Raw genomic sequence first — 17,160 nt, 5'->3', positions numbered from 1 at the left:
CCTCGCTCAGCCCCACCGAGCGTGGGAAAGCACTAGACCTCACTCTGCTTCCCCTAGGAACCCAGGCGTCCCCAGAACAGCCAAGCCCGGCCCCCACGTACCCCCAATTTACCCCCCGGGGAAGAGCTGGGCCGGGACAGACTGTGAGCCCGTAGTTGGTCAGGGGTGGTCTCTATCTGTTGCCGAACTGTCCATTGCTCTTAGCTTAGTCCAGTGCTCTGCGCATGGTAAGCAGTAATCAGTGAATACGATTGAATGAATGAATGATAGGCTGAACGAAACGGGGTGGGGGGAGAGTGTGAGTGTGTGTGTGTTGGGGGGGGGGGGTAAGAGCTCGGGAAGTCACGTGACAACCAGGGCTAGGCTGAAGGGCTAAACGCGTTTCGTGTCACATGGCCTGCTTTGAGGTCAGCCCTGGGTCAATGCCATTATTTCTGGCAGGCTCCAGGCTCGCCGCGCTCCCCCCCACGGGCTGCCAGCTGTACCCCCAGTTCTGCTACTTTTCCTCGTTTCTGCTCCCGTCGCGGTGCTGGGTTACCGGCTCTTCTTCATCCGAATTGGCCCAGACTCTCCCCCTCCAGTCCGCTCGAGATATGATCGCCCGGGGCCAAATACTTGTGGACTTGGCATGGAGCCTTTAGCCTCTTTCCACTAGCCTGCTCCTTCTTCTGGGACTTCTGCCTCCCAGTCCTTTCCTCGTCGCCCTTACATTTGGCTCTGCCCCCTTTATGCACCCCTCCCTCAGCCCCACGGCACTTCTGTACCCATCTGTGATTTATGAATTCATTCAGTCGTATTTATTGAGTGCTTACTGTTGTGCACAGCACTGCACTTAAGCGCTTGGAAAGTACAGTTCGGCAGCAGAGATAATCCCTTCCCAACAACGGGCTCACAATCTAGAAGGGGGAGACAGACAACAAAACAAAACAAGTAGACAGGCATCGATAGCAATATATAGCGATAGCAATCAATAGCCTTTATATCAATGTCCGCTTCCCCTCTAGACCGTAAGCTCGTTGTGGACAGGGACAGTGCCTACCAGCTCCGTTCTCTTCTACTCTCCCAAGGGCTTTTTACAGTGCTGAGCTCAATAAATACGATAGACAACCCCTTCTGCACACCCCACTCCACCCAAGCCTCAGCTGCAACCTTGGACAGATCACCCTGACCCTGGAGCTCGCATTTCGTCCCTGGTTCCTTTTTCAGGCCCCCTCCCACACGCACACACACCAGGCCTCCATCCCTCGTTCCCTCCCCACTGCAGTGCAGGGAATAATAAGAATGATGGTATTTGTTAAGCGCTTACTATGTGCCAGGCACTGTAAGGAACTATAAGTGTCTGTTACGAGCCCCAAATTGGATTTAGCCACTGCAGTATGCTACAAGTCTAGCTCCCTCTCCACCTCCTCCGGGCTCTACCATCGCGAGAGACTTCTCCTCTGAGACTCCCCCCCAGCTCCGAGAGTGGGGGGCTTCTCTCTGTGGAGTCTGGGGGGGGGGGCTTGTCTCGTCCCCAGCGGAGCCCCAGGCTTATGCGTGTCAACCCACCCGTTAGGGGCTGGTTTTTCACTCGGGTGGTACTATGCACCCGGGAGAGGGGTGCTTCCAGTCAAATGCATTCGGCCTTTTTTGGGGGGTGGGGGGAGCTCTGCAGCCTTCCAGGGAAGGGCCCCTCGTGCAGGCAGGTCCGGGCAGCTTGCCCCAGGTTATAGCTTTGCAAACAGCTCGGGTGTTCGGGGGGCTGTTTTCCGACTATGGAAACGGGAGGCAGCCGGGAAGAAAACCCGGCCCGGATCTCAGGTTCCACCCCACGAGACCGGCTGCAGGTTTCCTTCTCTCCGCACTCTGGTTCTTCTCCCCCCCTCCCCAAATCCCGGGGGACCGGGACCAGGGAGTGGGAGAGGTATTATTATTGGAGCCTGAAGTGAGATGGGCAGCAGATGGAGTCGACATTGCTACAAGGGGGTGTGGGTGGTTGTGGATGGGGCTCTTCTTTGTCCTGAGAGAGTGGTGGGCGGTGGGGACAACGGGACAGTGGAAACAGGAGAGGTTGGAGGAAGAGAAGGAGGAGGGTTCAGGCGCCAGGGAACTCTCCTCCCCAATTTACCAACCGAAGCAGAAACAATGGGTCAGCACTCTTTCTGTCCTCCAAACTCTGGTTTAGCTGCTGCAATGGGGAGCTTTAAGAAACAAGAGTTTCCCCCGCTCCTTTTTTCCCCTCTGGGCCTGGAGGAATTTCTGGACACCCCCACAGGGAGGGAGAAGGGGCCTGGGGAAGCAGGGGAACTGAGGGTAGCAGATGGGATTTGGAGGACTGCAGAGAGGAGGAGGAGGAGGAGGAGGAGGAGGAAAAGGAGGAGAAGGAGGAGGAGGAGGAGGAGGAGGAGACAGAATAGGATGGGAGCCCCTTTGCCGCCTGGATTTCTTCCTTCTGCTGCCTCGCTTCCCTCCTGCAGTCCCTCTCCTTGTCCGGCGCCAGGGACCCCAGTTCCTCAGCTCCCCGCCGCTCTGCGCTTCTCTCCCCTCCACCTCGAGCCGGAGGAAAAGTGGTGCTTTCAACACCCCTACCTCCCTCCCCCAACACCAGGCTCCGATTCAATAATTCTTGCCTGGAGCCTCAAGGTGACCCTGAGCTATGTGTATGGAGCCGGATGGAGTCGTGGGGAGGGGCCGAGGAAAAGGGGGGTGGCTGCTGCCGATATCCCTGCAGGGAGCTCCTTCCCTCAGGGGTGGGCTGGGGGGGGGGGGGCGGCTGTGGCCACCCCTTCCATCAGATGGCTACCAAGCCATCTCCCTCCCCTGTTTCCCTGCTCTCTGTCTCTCCCGGTCAGGTCTGCCCCAGGGGTTCTGGACCAAATAGATCAATCCATAAGGGCCTGAGAAGTCATTCACTCAATCTTATTTATTGAGCCCTTAGTATGTGCAAAGCACTGTATTAAGCGCTCGGGAGAACACACTATAACAACAAACGGTCACATTCCAAGCGCTTAGTCCAGTGCTCTGCACATAGTAAGCGCTCAATAAATGCTACTGAATGAATGAATGAATTCCTGCCCACAACGAAATCACAGTCTAGAGGGAGAATGACTCCCTAGGTCTCTCCCTCACCCTAGCAATAATAACTGTGGTATTTGTTAAGCACTTACTATGTGCCAGGCACTGTACTAAGCTCTGGGGAGGATACGAGCAAATCGGGTTGGACACATTCTCTGTCCCACGTGGGACTCACAGCCTCAATCCCCATTTTACAGATGAGGGAACTGAGGCATAGAGAAGTGAAGTGATTTGCCCAAGGTCACACAGCAGGCACCTAGAGGAGCCGGGATAAGAACCTGTGATTTTCTGGCTCCCAGGCCCGTCCTCCATGCCGTTCTACGTAGTTAGTTAGATGAGTTAGTACGTAGGCACTAACTCATCTACAGGTTCCCTTTTCCTTCTTCCTCTTAGAGGTAATTTATTTTTAGAGTCTGTCTTCCTCCCTACTCCTTGAGCGCAGGAATCGTGTCTTCCAACTCTTACTACACTCTCTCCAGAGCTTAGCATAGAGTTCTGCACCCTGTAGGTGCTCAACAAATACGACCGACAGATAGTCGCTAACATAAATTACAGGTACGAAGCAATAGAGTGTAAAGATGTATTCACAAATGCAATGTGTAATACAGGGCTCATTCGCACCTGTGTATTTTCCCTGCATTTAGTACAGTGTTCAGCACACAGTATGTGCTTAATAAATACTGTAACGTCGCTATTAGTCGAGTCCTACCCTGCAACACCTCAGCAGGAAAGTCGGAGCACCAACATGACCCCTCTATAAAACTTAGAGGACGCTCTAGTAAGCGCTTGCAGTGGAGGTGGTGGTGACTGTGGATTCCTAGTCCCCCGGACCCTGAAATTCTGCTCCTCTAGCCATGACCCCCTACTGCTTTTTGTTTTTATTTTGTGTCTTCATCCTTGTCTTTTACGCTGATTGTTTCATCTCTCCTTACGTGTTCACCACCAGCCCCCTCTCCCCTTCCTTATAGTCTCAGACTCTACGTCTAATTTCCCCCCCGGGTATTCATTCTCAGGGGTTAGTACAGCCCTCTGCACCCCGGAAACCTTAGGAAATACGATTACTCCTGCTGCTCTGAAGTGCTGAAGTAGCCATGGTGGGGGAAATACGGTGAGGAGATGAGAGAGTAATCACGGACAGCCTCCTGGAGGAGATGAAATTTCAAAAGGGCTTTGAAGATGGGGAGAGGGAGGGAAGTTCTGCCAGATATAAAGTGGGAGCGACTTCCAGGCAGCAGGGAGGATGTGGACAAGAAGTGGGCATTGGGAGAGAGGAGAGCAAGGCGCAGTGAGTAGGTGGGCTCGAGAAGAGCAAAGTGTGCGAGCTGGAGTTTAGTGGGAGAGGAGCGATGATTAGTACAGAGACTGCCTAAAAGTCGATGGTCAGGAGTTTATGCAAACTTCACATACGCTTTCCTCCAGCACCCATACACTGCTCCCAACCCCAGGGATCATCCCAATATCTAAAGTCAGCGCTTAGTACAGTGCCTGGCACCACAGTAAGCGCTTAACAAATACCATTATTATTATTACCTCTTCCCAGCAAAACCACAACACGGAAAGTCTCCCAGTGGCTCTGAAGCTCAAACCACTTTAAATCTTAATCAATCATATTTATTGAGTGCTTACTTTGTGCAGAGCACTGTACTAAGGGCTTGGGAGTGTACAGTCCCTGTCACATTGTCTTGGCTTATGCCGTCGAGTCGTTTCCGACCCATAGCAACACCACAGGCACAGCTCTTCCAGAAGGCCCCGCTCTCCATCCGCCATCATTCTGGTAGTGGATCCAGAGAGTTTTCTTGGTAAAAATACCAAAGTGGTTTACCCAGGCCGCCTTCCGCATAGTAAACTCGAGTCTCCACCCTCGACTCTCTCCCGTGCCACTGCTGCCCAGCATAGGTGTGTTTTGACTTGTATCGGAAGGCCTTCCACTCGCTAGCCACTGCCCAAGCTAGGAATGGAATGGATGGGCCTCTTCTTGACTCTCCTTCCCATAGCCGAGACTGGTAGAATACTGGAAATTGCCCAGGTGTGACCCTGAGAGGGGAACCTGTCACATAGTAAGTGCTTAATACTATTACTATTACAATATAACAACATGACGGAGTTGTTAGACACATTTCCCAGCCCACAACGTGCTTGCAGTCTAGCGGAAAGCAACGTTTGGTTGGTATCGTACTTTAATGTCCCAAAGCACCTCGATGATCTGATCTATCCTCACCTCTGTGGAAGATGGGAAAAGGAAGAAATTATTATCCCCATTTTACAGATGGGGACACTGAGGGCCAGAAGTTGTGACTTGCCCAAAGTCACCCAAGCAGGTTAAGGTAGGACTGGGCCCAAAACCTATGTCTAATGAATGATTTAATTGTGATTTTTTTTAAGCTCTTACTAAGTTCCAGGCACTGTACAAAGCGGTGGGGTAAACACAAATAAATTGGGTTAGACACGGTCCCCGTCCTACATTGGGGTCGCAGTCTTAATCTCCACTTTAGAGATGAGGTGACTAAGGTCCAGAGAAGTGACTCACCTAAGGTCACACAGCAAAGAGGAGAAGCCAGGATGAGAACCCAAGTCCTTCTAAATTCCAGGCCCGTACTCTATCCACACTGCAGCAGGTCTCCTGAGGTATTTAGCCACTGAGGCTACTCAGGGGAGGGGAAGGCGGGATCTGAGAAGAGAATTGGTGGAAAACTGGGAAGGGCCGGAATGGAGGAGGCCTCTGACCAGGAAAAGCAAACTTCAGCAACTTGGAGGGGGTTGAGCCCTGCGTGGGATGGGATGAGGTCCAACCCGATTTGCTTATATCCACTCCAGCGCCTAGTACAGTGTTTGGCACATAGTAAGCACTTAACAAATACCATAATTGTTATTATTATCCCCCCTCCATGGTTCCAGCCACTTGGGACAATCCAATTAGCGCCGCGTGAAGGCGAACGGTTCCTCCTCCCATGTGATTCCAGTCCTGTGAGGGACTCCCCTTGACGCTCCTGGGGCTCAGCCTGAGCCAAACATCTGCAGATCAGGTGGAGGGGGCTTGCAAGGTCATTCATTCAATCGTATTTATTGAGCGCTAACTGGGTGCGGAGCGCTGTTCTAAGCGCTTGGGAGAGAACGATACAACAATAAACTGACACATTCCCTGCCCACAGCGAGTTTATCAACTGGTGTTTGGAGAAGCAGTGTGGTCTAGTGGCTAGAGCACGGACCTGGGAGTCGGCAGGATCTGGGTTCTAAACCCAGCGCCGCCACTTGTCTGCTGTGAGACCTTGGGCAAGTCAAATCACTTCTCTGAGCCTCAGTTACCTGGGAATTAAGACTGTGAGCAACCTGATTATCTTGTATCTACCCCAACGCTCAGTAAAGTGCCTGGCATATAATAAGCGCTTAACAAATACCACACACACACACACATACAAATCACCTGCTCCGCCAGCCCCCCGGACAGGTGTATCAGCTAGACTGAGGCCCGCTAAGGGCTCCTGGTCCTGTGACGTCTTTGGTGCATGAGATGCTGGTCGTTACCCGACTCCATACATTCATTAATTCATTCATTCGTATTTATTGAGCGCTTACTGTGTGTAGAGCACTGTACTAAGTAGTTGGAAAGTACAATGCAGCAATAAAGAAGAGCAACACCTGCAGTTCCTTGATCTCCTAAGGAACAGGAGGCTAATCACGCCCAGGTACTGCCCTAATCTTTGCAAGATCACAGAACCCCTTTGATTTAGAGGAGCCTCCCTGCGCCAAACCCGGCTGTCACTAGGGCCCAAGCCCTGCCCTTAACTTTCGTTGTTTCTTGGAAAAGTCTCAGCTCTGGATCTTACACCAGAGTTTTGGCCTATGGAACTGACACTGCCCAATTTGAAAAGGGGGCGATTGAGCAATTGAGTTGTGTATTTATTCATTTTGATTACTTAGTTTGCAGATGCTTCTGCCCCCCCCCCCCCAGAATGCCCTTTGTGGGCAGAGATTGACTGTCATTGTTGCTGAATTGTGCTTTCCAAGCGCTTAGTACAGTGCTCTGCACACGGTAAGCGCTCAATAGATACGATTGAATGAATGAAAGTAAACTCCTGTGTCGAGCTTGTAAGCTCGTTATGGGCAGGGAACGTGTCTGCTAATTCTGTCGTATTGTACTCTCCCAAGCTCTTAGTACAGTGATCTGCATGTAAGTTCTCACTAAATACCATTGATTGATTGAGCTTTCCAAGTATTTACTACATTGTGGTCGGAGAGCAATAAATATTATCGCTACTGCTTGGTTTTCTCCTTATAGACAGTCTGAACGGGTTCCAAAAATCCAGTTTAGGGTGTGACATATAACTCCTCATACTCTATCCCTTTCCCCAACTTGCCATTTATTTTGATATCTCTCTCCTCTGCTACAGCGTCCCCTCCTTGGGGACAGGGATCATATCTACTAACACTCGCCCAAGCTCTTAGAACAGTGCTCTGTACAGAGCAAGCGCTCAGTAAACACTCCTTAGAGAAGCAGCATGGCCTGGATAGAGCATGGGCCTGGGAGTCAGAAGGTCACAGGTTCTAATCCCGGCCCTGCCACCTGGCTGCTGTGTGACCTTGGGCAAATCACTTTACTTTTCTGGACCTCAGTTAATCTCATCTGTACAATGGGGATTGAGACTGTGAGCCCCATGTGGGACCGGGACTGTATCCAACCCAATTTGCTTGTATCCACCCCAGCGCTTAGTACAGTGCCTGGCAAGTAGTAAGCACTTAACGAATACCACAATTATTATTACAATTATTTTGACTTATTGAGGCGTTCAGTTGGGTTAGCTTCATGGAACAAGTGAAGTGGGTTATCACATAACCTTGGGGCACAAATTTACTTTGTTCTTCCTCCTATCAATCAATCAATGGTACTGTGTGCAGAGCACTGTACTAAGCGCTTATTATTAAGTGCCGTCGAGTCGTTTCTGATTCAAGAGACTCCATGGATATACTTTTTCCAGAACGTCCTGTCCTCTGCCATAATCCGCAACCTTTCTAATGATTCTTCCATTAGCGTCGTCACGGTCTCTATCCATCTAGCTGCCGGTCTGCCTCTTCCACGTTTTCCCTGGACTTTTCCTAGCATTAGCGTCTTCTCCAGAGAATTAGTCCTCCTGATTATGTGTCCAAAATATGCTAATCTAAATCCAGTCATTTGGCCTTCCAAAGACCACTTTGGTTTAATTTGCTCCAAAATCCATTTGTTTGTTTTTCAGGCAGTCCATGGTATTCGCAAAAGCCTTCTCCAACACCACATTTCAAAAGAATCAATGTTCTTTCTATCCTGTTTTTTCACTGTCCAGCTTTCAGAGAGTACAATATAGAGGAATGTATACACATGTTCCCTGACCATGATGAGCTTACAGTCTAGAGAGACTCCTGCTCCTACTTAATGTAAATAATGTCTCTTTCAATCTCCCTCTTTAGATTGTAAGCCTCTTCAGGGCGGGGGGCTGCGTCTTCATTTATCGTACTCTCCCAAGTGCTAGTTCAGTGCTCTGCACAGAGTGCTCTGACTGATTCATCTTGGCTCAATCCCTGACACCTACAGCTCCTTAAGTCAGTCTCATCCCCTTCTCAGGACTCAACCAAAATACAGCAGGTCTCCTAGGCAACCAGGGTGATGCTTTGAGTTAATAATACTTGCGGTATTTGTTAAGTGCTTACTATGTGCCAAACACAGGGGTAGATACAAGATAATCGAATCTGACGCCCTTGCTGTCCCACCAGGAGACTCGCAGTCTAAAGGGGAGGAAGGTCGGGTATTTCACTCTCATTTTACAGATGAGGAAACGGAGGCACAGAGAAAGTTAACCTATTTGCCCAAGGCCACCCAATAAGCAAGTGGAGGAGTCAGGGTTAGAACCCAGGTCTCTTGACTCCCAGGTGTGTGCTCTTTCCACTAGGACCGCTTCCAGTAATATTTCTGGCTTCTCTGCTTGACCTCACTCTTTAGAGACTCTTTTCATTTCTCTCCTGAAAGATACCACAACACATTCTTCCTCAGACATAAACACCAAAGGGACACCTCATTTTTCCCTCTATTAGGGGGCGCCTGTCTCGGCTGTCTGTCTCTGGAGTGGAGCAGACCCACAGAAACTCTATCCAAGTTTCACGCCCCTTATAAAAGGGCATCGTCCAAACTCTTGCACTTTCTGCCCTCAGGAAGGGCGAGAGAGGGCTGGGCTTTGTGGCTTCATATCTGTACTCCTGAACTTTCCAGCATCAATTTACAGTCAATTGACGAGGCAGAATCAATTGGCCAAGGGGTCCCCTGGACTGGCACCCATTGTGGGCCACCTCGGGGGGAGGGAAAGGGGAGGGCCGGGAGTCCATCTGGGCCTCTCTGGCCCTCGACCCCCAAGACGATGGCCCTTCATCTCTCTTAGAAGGAGCAACCTATCTCTTCACTTGGTTTTGGAACCAGAATGATGGCGGACGGTGGGGAGGAGGGGGGCGAGGGCACTTCATTTATTCATTTATTCATTCATTCATTCAGTTGTATTTATCGAGCTCTTACTGCATGCAGAGCACTGGACTAAGCGTTTGGGAGAGTACAATAGAAAAATAAACGGACACATCTACTGCCCACAACGAGCTGACAGTCTAAGGTGGAGACAGACACGAATAGAAAGACAAAAACGACAGATATGGACTCAAATGCTGTGGGGCCGGGAGGGGGGATGAATAAAGGGAGCAAGTCAGAGCGGTGCAGAAGGGAGTGGGAGAAGAGGGAAGGAGGGCTTAGTCAGGGAAGGCCTCTTGGAAGATGGGCCTTCAATTAGACTTTGAAGTGAGGGAGGGTGATTGTCTGTCTGAAGTGAGGAGGGAGGATGTTCCAGGCCAGAGGGAGGACGTGGACAAGAAGTCGGAGGCGAGATAGGCGAGATGGAAGGACAGTGAGAAGGCACCGTCAAGGCCAGGGTCTGGAGGGATTTGGTGGGTTCGGGTTGGCCTTTGAGAAGTCCCAGCTCTCCCCTAAACCTGGAGCCTCGGAGAAAAACTGTGAGGCCGTTGTGGGCAGGGATTGTCTCTCTTTATTACTTATTGTCCTTTCCACGCGCTCACTGTAGTGCTCTGCACACAGCGAGGGCTCAATCAATACGAATGAATGAATGAAGCGGCGGCAGGTGCTCCCGGGCCCGTCCCGGCTCCCCTTGGCAGCAGTGGCACAGAGTCGCCGCTAGATGGCAGCGGCGGCGGCGCGAGTCGGACAGCTAACCTACGGGTCAATCAATCAATCGATCGATTTTATTTATCGAGCGCTTACTGGGTGGACCTCGAGCTGGTTATCCTGGGGGACCCCCGTGTGGGAAAAGAGGCACCCCCTGAGAAGCAGCGTGGCCTGTTTTGGTAAGTCAAAAGACCTGGATTCTAATCCCAGCTCCGCCACTTGCCTGCTGTGTGACCTTGGACAAGTCTCTTGCGTTCTCTGGGCCAGGATAAGCAGATCAGACACAGTCCCTGTCCCTCATGGGGCTCACAGTCTAAATAGGAGGGAGAACAGCTTTGAGTCCCCATTTGACAGATGAGAAAACAGAGACATCGGGAAGTGACTTGTCCAAGGTCACACAGCAGACATGTGGTGGAGTTGAAATTAGCATCTCTGACTCCTGGGCCTGGGCTCTTTCCACTAGGCCATGCTGCTCCCCAGTAAACACACTGATTGACTGATTGAGTGATTATAATGGGAGAAGTGAAATGGGTTTATCTAGTAGAAAGAGGGGTAGGAAGTCACTCCTACGGTGAGGGAGTTGGGGAGAAAGGAGTATATTGGGAAAGTAAACTCCTCTGAACAGGGATCGTGTCTACCAATTTTGCTGTATTGTCCTCTCCCAAGCACTTTATACATTGGTCTGCAACACAATCAGTAAGCTCCTTGTGGGCAGGGAACATGTCTACCAACTCTGGTTTATTGGGCTCTGCACAAAGTAAACATTCGATAAATACCACTGAGTGATAAAACTGCTTTTGGGGAGCTCGCACCTTGACTCCATGTGTTTAAGTGAGTGTGGGTGCTGGTGAATGGATACTAATAATTATGGTATTTAAGTGTTTACTCTGGGCTAAACGCTGGGGTAGATACCCTACAATCAGATCGGACCCAATCACTGTCCCATATGGGGCTTGCAGTCTAAGGGGGAGAGAGAATAGGTATTGAATCCCCATTTAACAAATGAGGAAACTGAGGCTGAAATCACATGATTTGCCCAAGGTCACCCAGCCGTGGAGCAGTGGAGCGGGGATTAGAAGCCGGGGCTCAACTCTCCAGTCCTGGGCATTTTCCACCTGACCGCGCTGCTTCTCTCCATGTACATCTCTGAGCAGGTTCACCTTCGTATCAGGACGGGCACCTGGAAAGATGGTGGGGGGGGGGGGCGGGCTGTGTGGAGTGGGAGGGTGTTTATGGGAGGGAGTGGGGGGTGCTCAGGGGCTCGGGACACGTGCCTGTCTGGAATCATCAATCGCAGGTATTTACTGAGCGCTTATTGTGTGCAGAGAGCACTGTACTAAGCAGTTGGAAGAAGACAATACAACAGAGTAGGTAGACACGTTCCCTGCCCACAAGGAGCTTACGATCTAGAGGGAGTCGAGTCTAGCTAGGGAGAGGTGTTCAAATGTCCAACCATCACCTCAAAGTGATTGGACAATATTGGGAAGCCCCAACTTCCAATCAAATAATCAGTGGTATTTATTAAGCACTTACTGTGTGCAGAGCACTGTACTAAACCCTTGGGAAAGTACAATACAACAGAGTTGGTAAACAAATCCCCATCCACACCCCTGCTATCCCCGGTTTGCCCAGCCCTGCATTTTCGTTAGAGTGTGAGTGGTGTCAGTGTGTGAGTCGAGGGCCAGTTATCTCCTTCTTCCTCACCCCCACCCCTGGTGAGTTCTGGCTTCTTCTCCCGGTTTCCCCCACCCCCAGCCCCACCAGGCCCCAAGGACAGCTACGATATCCTCTGCCACCAGCCCTCGATCCAAACCCCCCTTCCTCTGCTCCCTAGCCCAATTTAGGGGGCTAATCGTGCCATTTGTAAGCACTTTCTATGTGCCAGGCACTGTACTAAGCGCTACAATGGATACAAGCAAATCGGGTTGGACAGTCCCTGTCCCACGTGGTGTTCACAGTCTCGATCGCCATTTTCCAGATGAGGGAACTGAGGCCCAGAGAAGTAAAGTGATTTGCCCAAGGTCATAGCAGACAAGTGGCAGAGCCGGGATTAGAAGTCATGACCTTCTGACTCCCAGGCCCGCGCTCTATCTACTAATAATAATGTTGGTATTTGTTAAGCGCTTACTATGTGCAGAGCACTGTTCTAAGCGCTGGGGTAGACACAGGGAAATCAGGTTGTCCCTCGTGGGGCTCACAGTCTTCATCCCCATTTTACAGATGAGGTAACTGAGGCACAGAGAAGTTAAGTGACTTGCCCACAGTCACTCAGCTGACAAGTGGCAGAGCTGGGATTTGAACTCACGACCTCTGACTCCAAAGCCCGTGCTCTTTCCACTGAGCCATGCTGCTTCTCCAGGTAACCATGGGCCCTCCAGAAGGGGCCACCCCCGAGAATCACGTCCACCCACCGGGGTCCTCAGTCATTCAGTCGTATTTACTGAGCGTTTTCCGTGTGCAGAACACTGTAACAAGCGGCTGAGAGAGTAGGATAGTACAATAAAATGAACACATTCCCCGCCCACAATGAGTTTAAAGTCTCGAGGGGGACTGCCCCCCGCCGGGCATATCTGTGGGCATGGAGGGCAGGCAGGTGGGTTGGGGGCGGTTTCCACATCCACTCACAAGGGGGTACACCGCCCCTTCCCCCTCACGAGTCTTGTACAAACGCTTCTCCTCCCCCACCCCCGGGGAAGATTCGCATCAGTGACCGTAGCCCGAGCAGCATCTCCTGCCCCCTGCAAGGAGCAGCGTCCTGACTCACTCTCGAAATACTCACCCCCCCCCCCCCGCTCCCCATGCTCAGCCCCCCTCCCCCCCCACTCATCGATTCTCTTCCAAATCAATCCGCCCGCACGACTCCCGCAAGGCTTAGAAATCTTCTCCCTTTAGTCACCTCCGCGTGACGGATGGGCCCGGCCTGAGAAAGAGCCGAGGCATCCTCGCCCCTGCAAGCCCACCCGGGCCACAGATCTGAACCTCAATCACATCTCCACGGTGGTCCCTGGAGTTCTGGCCGGGGGAGGGGGCTGCGCTGGCCCCGGTGGGCCCGGGTGGGCCCGGGGAAGAGGAAGAACTGGCCCGGGAAGGCAGAGCTGGAAGAAGAAGGAGAGGGGGCACGGGAGAAGGATATTGTCCCCCTACTCAGTCACACAGGACGGAGAAACTTCTTGACACTGAGGGAGGGGGACAGTAGGAGAAGAAGCCGGAGGAGGAGGAAGAGAATGAAGAGGTGGTGGAAGAGGAAAAGGAGGAGGAAGAAGAGGGGGAGGAGGAAGAAGAGGGAGAGGAGGAGGAAGAGGAAAAAGAAGAGGAGAGGGAGGTGGAGAAAAATGAGGAGGAAGAGGAGGAGGAAGAGGGGGAGGAAGAGGGGGAGGAAGAGGAAAAGAAGGAGGAAGGGGGAAAGGAAGAGGAGGAGGAGGAGGAGAAAAACGAGTAGAGAATGAGGAAATGAGGGAAAGGAGGAGGAAAAGGAGGAGGAGGAGGAAGAGGAGGAGGAGGAAAGGAGGAGGAAAAGGAGGAGGAGGAGGAGGAGGAGGGGAATGCGACAAGAGGGAGCGATGGGGAGAGAAGGGTTGGATGGAAGAGATGGGAATGGCTACTAGACTCCCCCAAGCGCTTAGTACAGAGCTCTGCACAAAGCAAATGCTCAGTAAACGGCCTCGGTCAATCGGTTGAGTGACTGACTGGCCGGGGGGCGGGCTGAGACAGGGAGGTTGGATCCGCTGGATGAGAAAGGATGGTGAAGGGAGGGAGGTGGGGGAGGCAGGAGACGCTCGGGGGTCGCCGAGCCCGGCGTGTGTGGAAGAAGCCTGTGGCAAATACCACCTCCCTGAGTCCAGACGGTTGCCCTCGGCCGCGTGGGCTTTGCGCTTCGCCTCCGCGCCCGGTCGGAAGGCTCCCATAGCGGATCACCCGGGCCGGGGGCCGCGCCGGGGGCCGGCCGGGGGTCGGCCGGGGGTCCTGCCTGGGTCCTTCCCTCTGTCCGGCCCGAGCGAAGCTGCCGCGGGCCGCAGAGGTGGGATGCGGGCCGCTCCGAGGACGCGGGGGCAGGAGGAGGCTGGCTATTGTACTTAGGACAGCGCTCTGCCCGCAGTAGGCGCTCAGTAAGTAATCACTCAATCGATCTCGTTTATTGAGCGCTTGCCTGGTGCAGAGCGCTGTCCTAAGCGCTCGGGAGAGTACAAAGGGGGCCTGGCACATGGTAAGCTTTGGACAAATGCCATCATCGTTATCATCATAACAGTATGACAGACACACTCCCTGCCCAGGAGGAGCCGACAGCTGCCACTGATTGATGACTGACGGTTGGTTGGTCGGGGGTCCCCTGGGGTGACGGAAGCCCCCCGGCACCTCGACCCCAGCAAGACCTTAGAGACCCCCTCTAAAGGGGTCCAGCTCGTAACCCCTGCCTTCAGGACCGGCCCGGTCCACTGACCCCCACCCCCACCCCCGCGCTATCCCTGGGCAGACCCTCTGCCCCTCTGCCCTGCCCCTCCGACGGGGCAGGGGGGGTCTCCAAATCTCCCCTTGCCCCGAGTGGGGACCAGGGGACCTAGGACCCTCCCCTCGCCCCCCCCCCCCTTCAGCCCCCATACCCTTCAAAACTTCCAGGGGGCTGCGGCGTGCGCTTCCCTGCGGGGCGGCCGGGGGAGGCAGGGGATGGCGAGGGAGGGATGAGGAGGAGGAGGAGGAGGAGGAGGAGGGATGGGGGATGGAGGAGGAGGAGGAAAGTCCGCATCCAGCACCGCAAAGTTTTTCCGCCCGGTCCCCCGCCCCCGCCCCGCAGCCCTTTCTCCTTCCTCCGGGCCGGGCGCCGGCAAGGACGAGGCGGGCGGCGGGCGGGGGAGGGGCTCTCCCCCGGCCCAGGGGACCCGCACCTCCCCGCGCCCCGCACGGAGACCCGCTCCCGCTCCCCCGCACCCGCACGGAGACCCCCGGAGAGCCCCAGCCGTTCGGCGGCCTGACTCACCGGAGCCCGGGAGGCGGAGGGCGAGGACGGCGCCGGCCGCCAGCAGGAGCCCCAGGCCCCGGCGGGCGCCCATGGCCGGACGGCGGGGCGGTGCGGGACCGGTGCGGGGCCGGGGCGGGGGCGGGGAGGGCCCCGGTCCCCCTCCACCCCCCGCTGGGCGCTCAGACCCTCGGCCCGGCCGCCGACCCCCGTGGCCGCCAGGCGCCCATGCCCGGGGCGGGGCCCGGGGCCAGCGGCGGCGCGGGGCGGGGGCGGGCCCGGTGCGGGGCCGGCGGCTCGACGCCCCCCGCGGGGCGGGCAGCCCGCATAGACCGCGCCCGCTGCCCCTCGGCCGCGTGGCGCCGCGTGGCGTGGCTTTCCCCCGCCGCCGGGTCCACGGCAATGCGGGCGGTGCGGGGCGGCGCGGGGCGGTGCGGGGAGGAGAGCCGGGCCGCCGGCAGCCGGCCGGGCGGGAGGGAGGGAGGGATGGAGAGAGGGAGGGAGGGAAGGAGGGAGGGAGGGACCGACCGGCCCACCGACCCACCGGCCGAGGGACCCGCAAAACCCGGACTGGAGCCCGCCCCGCGGAACGGAGCCGCGGAGGCCCACCCGCGTGGCAGGAGAGGCCTCCCCCGGGGGAGGCGGGCGGCACCGGGCTGCGCGACAGGCTGCGCCACGGGCTGGAGGAGGGCTGCGGGAGGGGTTGGGGGCCGAGCTGGGGGCTGTCGAAGAGGCCGGAGTAGGGCTGGAGCTGGGCCGGGGGCTGGGTTGGAGGCTGAACTGCGGGCTGTTGTAGAGGCCGGTGTAAGGCTGGGCAGGGCTGGGGCTAGGCCGGAGGCGGGGTTGGGGGCGGCCATAGAGGCCGGAGTAGGGCCGGACAGGGCCGGGGCTGGGCTGCGGGTCGGGTTGGGGGCTGCGCTGGAGGCTGGGGCTGGGGACTTGGCTGGGGGCTGGACAGGACCCGCCTGAGCTGGAGGCTGGGCAGGGCTGGACCGGGAGCTGCCTTAAGGGCCGAACTGACCTGGGGGTCGCCCTGCCCCACTCCCCGCCTCAAAGACCTGACTTGCGGGGGCCTGAGGAGCCCGAGATGCGGCCACTGGCTCTGACCCCTCGATGGGGAGAGGGCGACGGGCAAAAAGAGACAACCTGCCTGGAAGCCAGAGCCCCAGGGACTACGTCTGCATCTCTCCGGGGCAGGGGACGGGGAGGGATGCGGCCTGGATCTTCACACCCCCTGGCCTGGGCCCCACTGCCAACCTGGAGCTGGGACTTCCTACCGGTTCATCTTTCAGCCTGGCCCAAGGGGAGGTCTGGGCTGGATGGGGGAAGGGGAGCAGCAGGGCCCGGTAGAAAGAGCCCAGGTCTGGGAGTCAGGGGATCCCGCTCTGCCATCTGTCTGCTGCGTGACCTTAGGCAAGTCATTTTTCTACTTACCGTGCCCCAGTTTCCTCCTCTTAAAATGGGGATTCAACCCCTGTCCCCCTTTCCCTTTAGATTGGGAGTCCTGGAATGGGCCCAATCTGATTATGGGAACAAAGTTTTCAGCCCCACGAACGTTCAGCTGTGGGAGCTGGAGCCAGCGTTTTGGCCCCCTCGGCTTGTTTGGATCCCCAGGCCCGGCGCCTGGATTTTCTGGGGCATCCTGCCACTTGGGCGAAGAAGGAGAGCAAATTTGTGCCCAGCAGAAATGCCCTGCCAGGACTCTCTCTCTCTCTCTCTCCCTCTCAATCAACCAATCAATGAATCAGTGGTACTGATGGAGCACTTACTGTGTTTAGAGGACTGTACTAAGTGGTTGAGAAAGTCCAATACACACACTCCCTCTCTCCTGCTCTTCCACCTGCACGTGGTCCCGGAGACCGGATGAGCAGGGATAGCATCTTGGAGCAATGGATGGAGCTCAGAGCCCCTTCAGCCCCCTCCTACAGGGGCAGCGGGGAAGCGAGAGGGGCCAAGGGGCAAAGACAGT

At 55.1% G+C, this 17,160-nt stretch overlaps 1 protein-coding gene across 1 annotated transcript in view; it reads right to left on the bottom strand.

The window, feature by feature from the left end:
- Window positions 1-15,285, bottom strand: part of UNC5A (unc-5 netrin receptor A) — a 73,118-nt gene extending 57,833 nt beyond the window's left edge. Inside the window, exon 1 of the mRNA XM_039910571.1 lies at window positions 15,213-15,285. Coding sequence (XP_039766505.1) covers window positions 15,213-15,285 — 73 coding nt within the window. The remainder of the gene's footprint in view (window positions 1-15,212) is intronic.
- Window positions 15,286-17,160: the final 1,875 nt, after the last annotated feature.

The sequence above is a fragment of the Ornithorhynchus anatinus genome, chromosome X2 (assembly GCF_004115215.2).
Source record: "Ornithorhynchus anatinus isolate Pmale09 chromosome X2, mOrnAna1.pri.v4, whole genome shotgun sequence".
Lineage (NCBI taxonomy): Eukaryota > Metazoa > Chordata > Mammalia > Monotremata > Ornithorhynchidae > Ornithorhynchus > Ornithorhynchus anatinus.
Note: the sequence above shows the minus strand (reverse complement) of the source record. Positions and strands in the feature narration are given on the sequence as shown.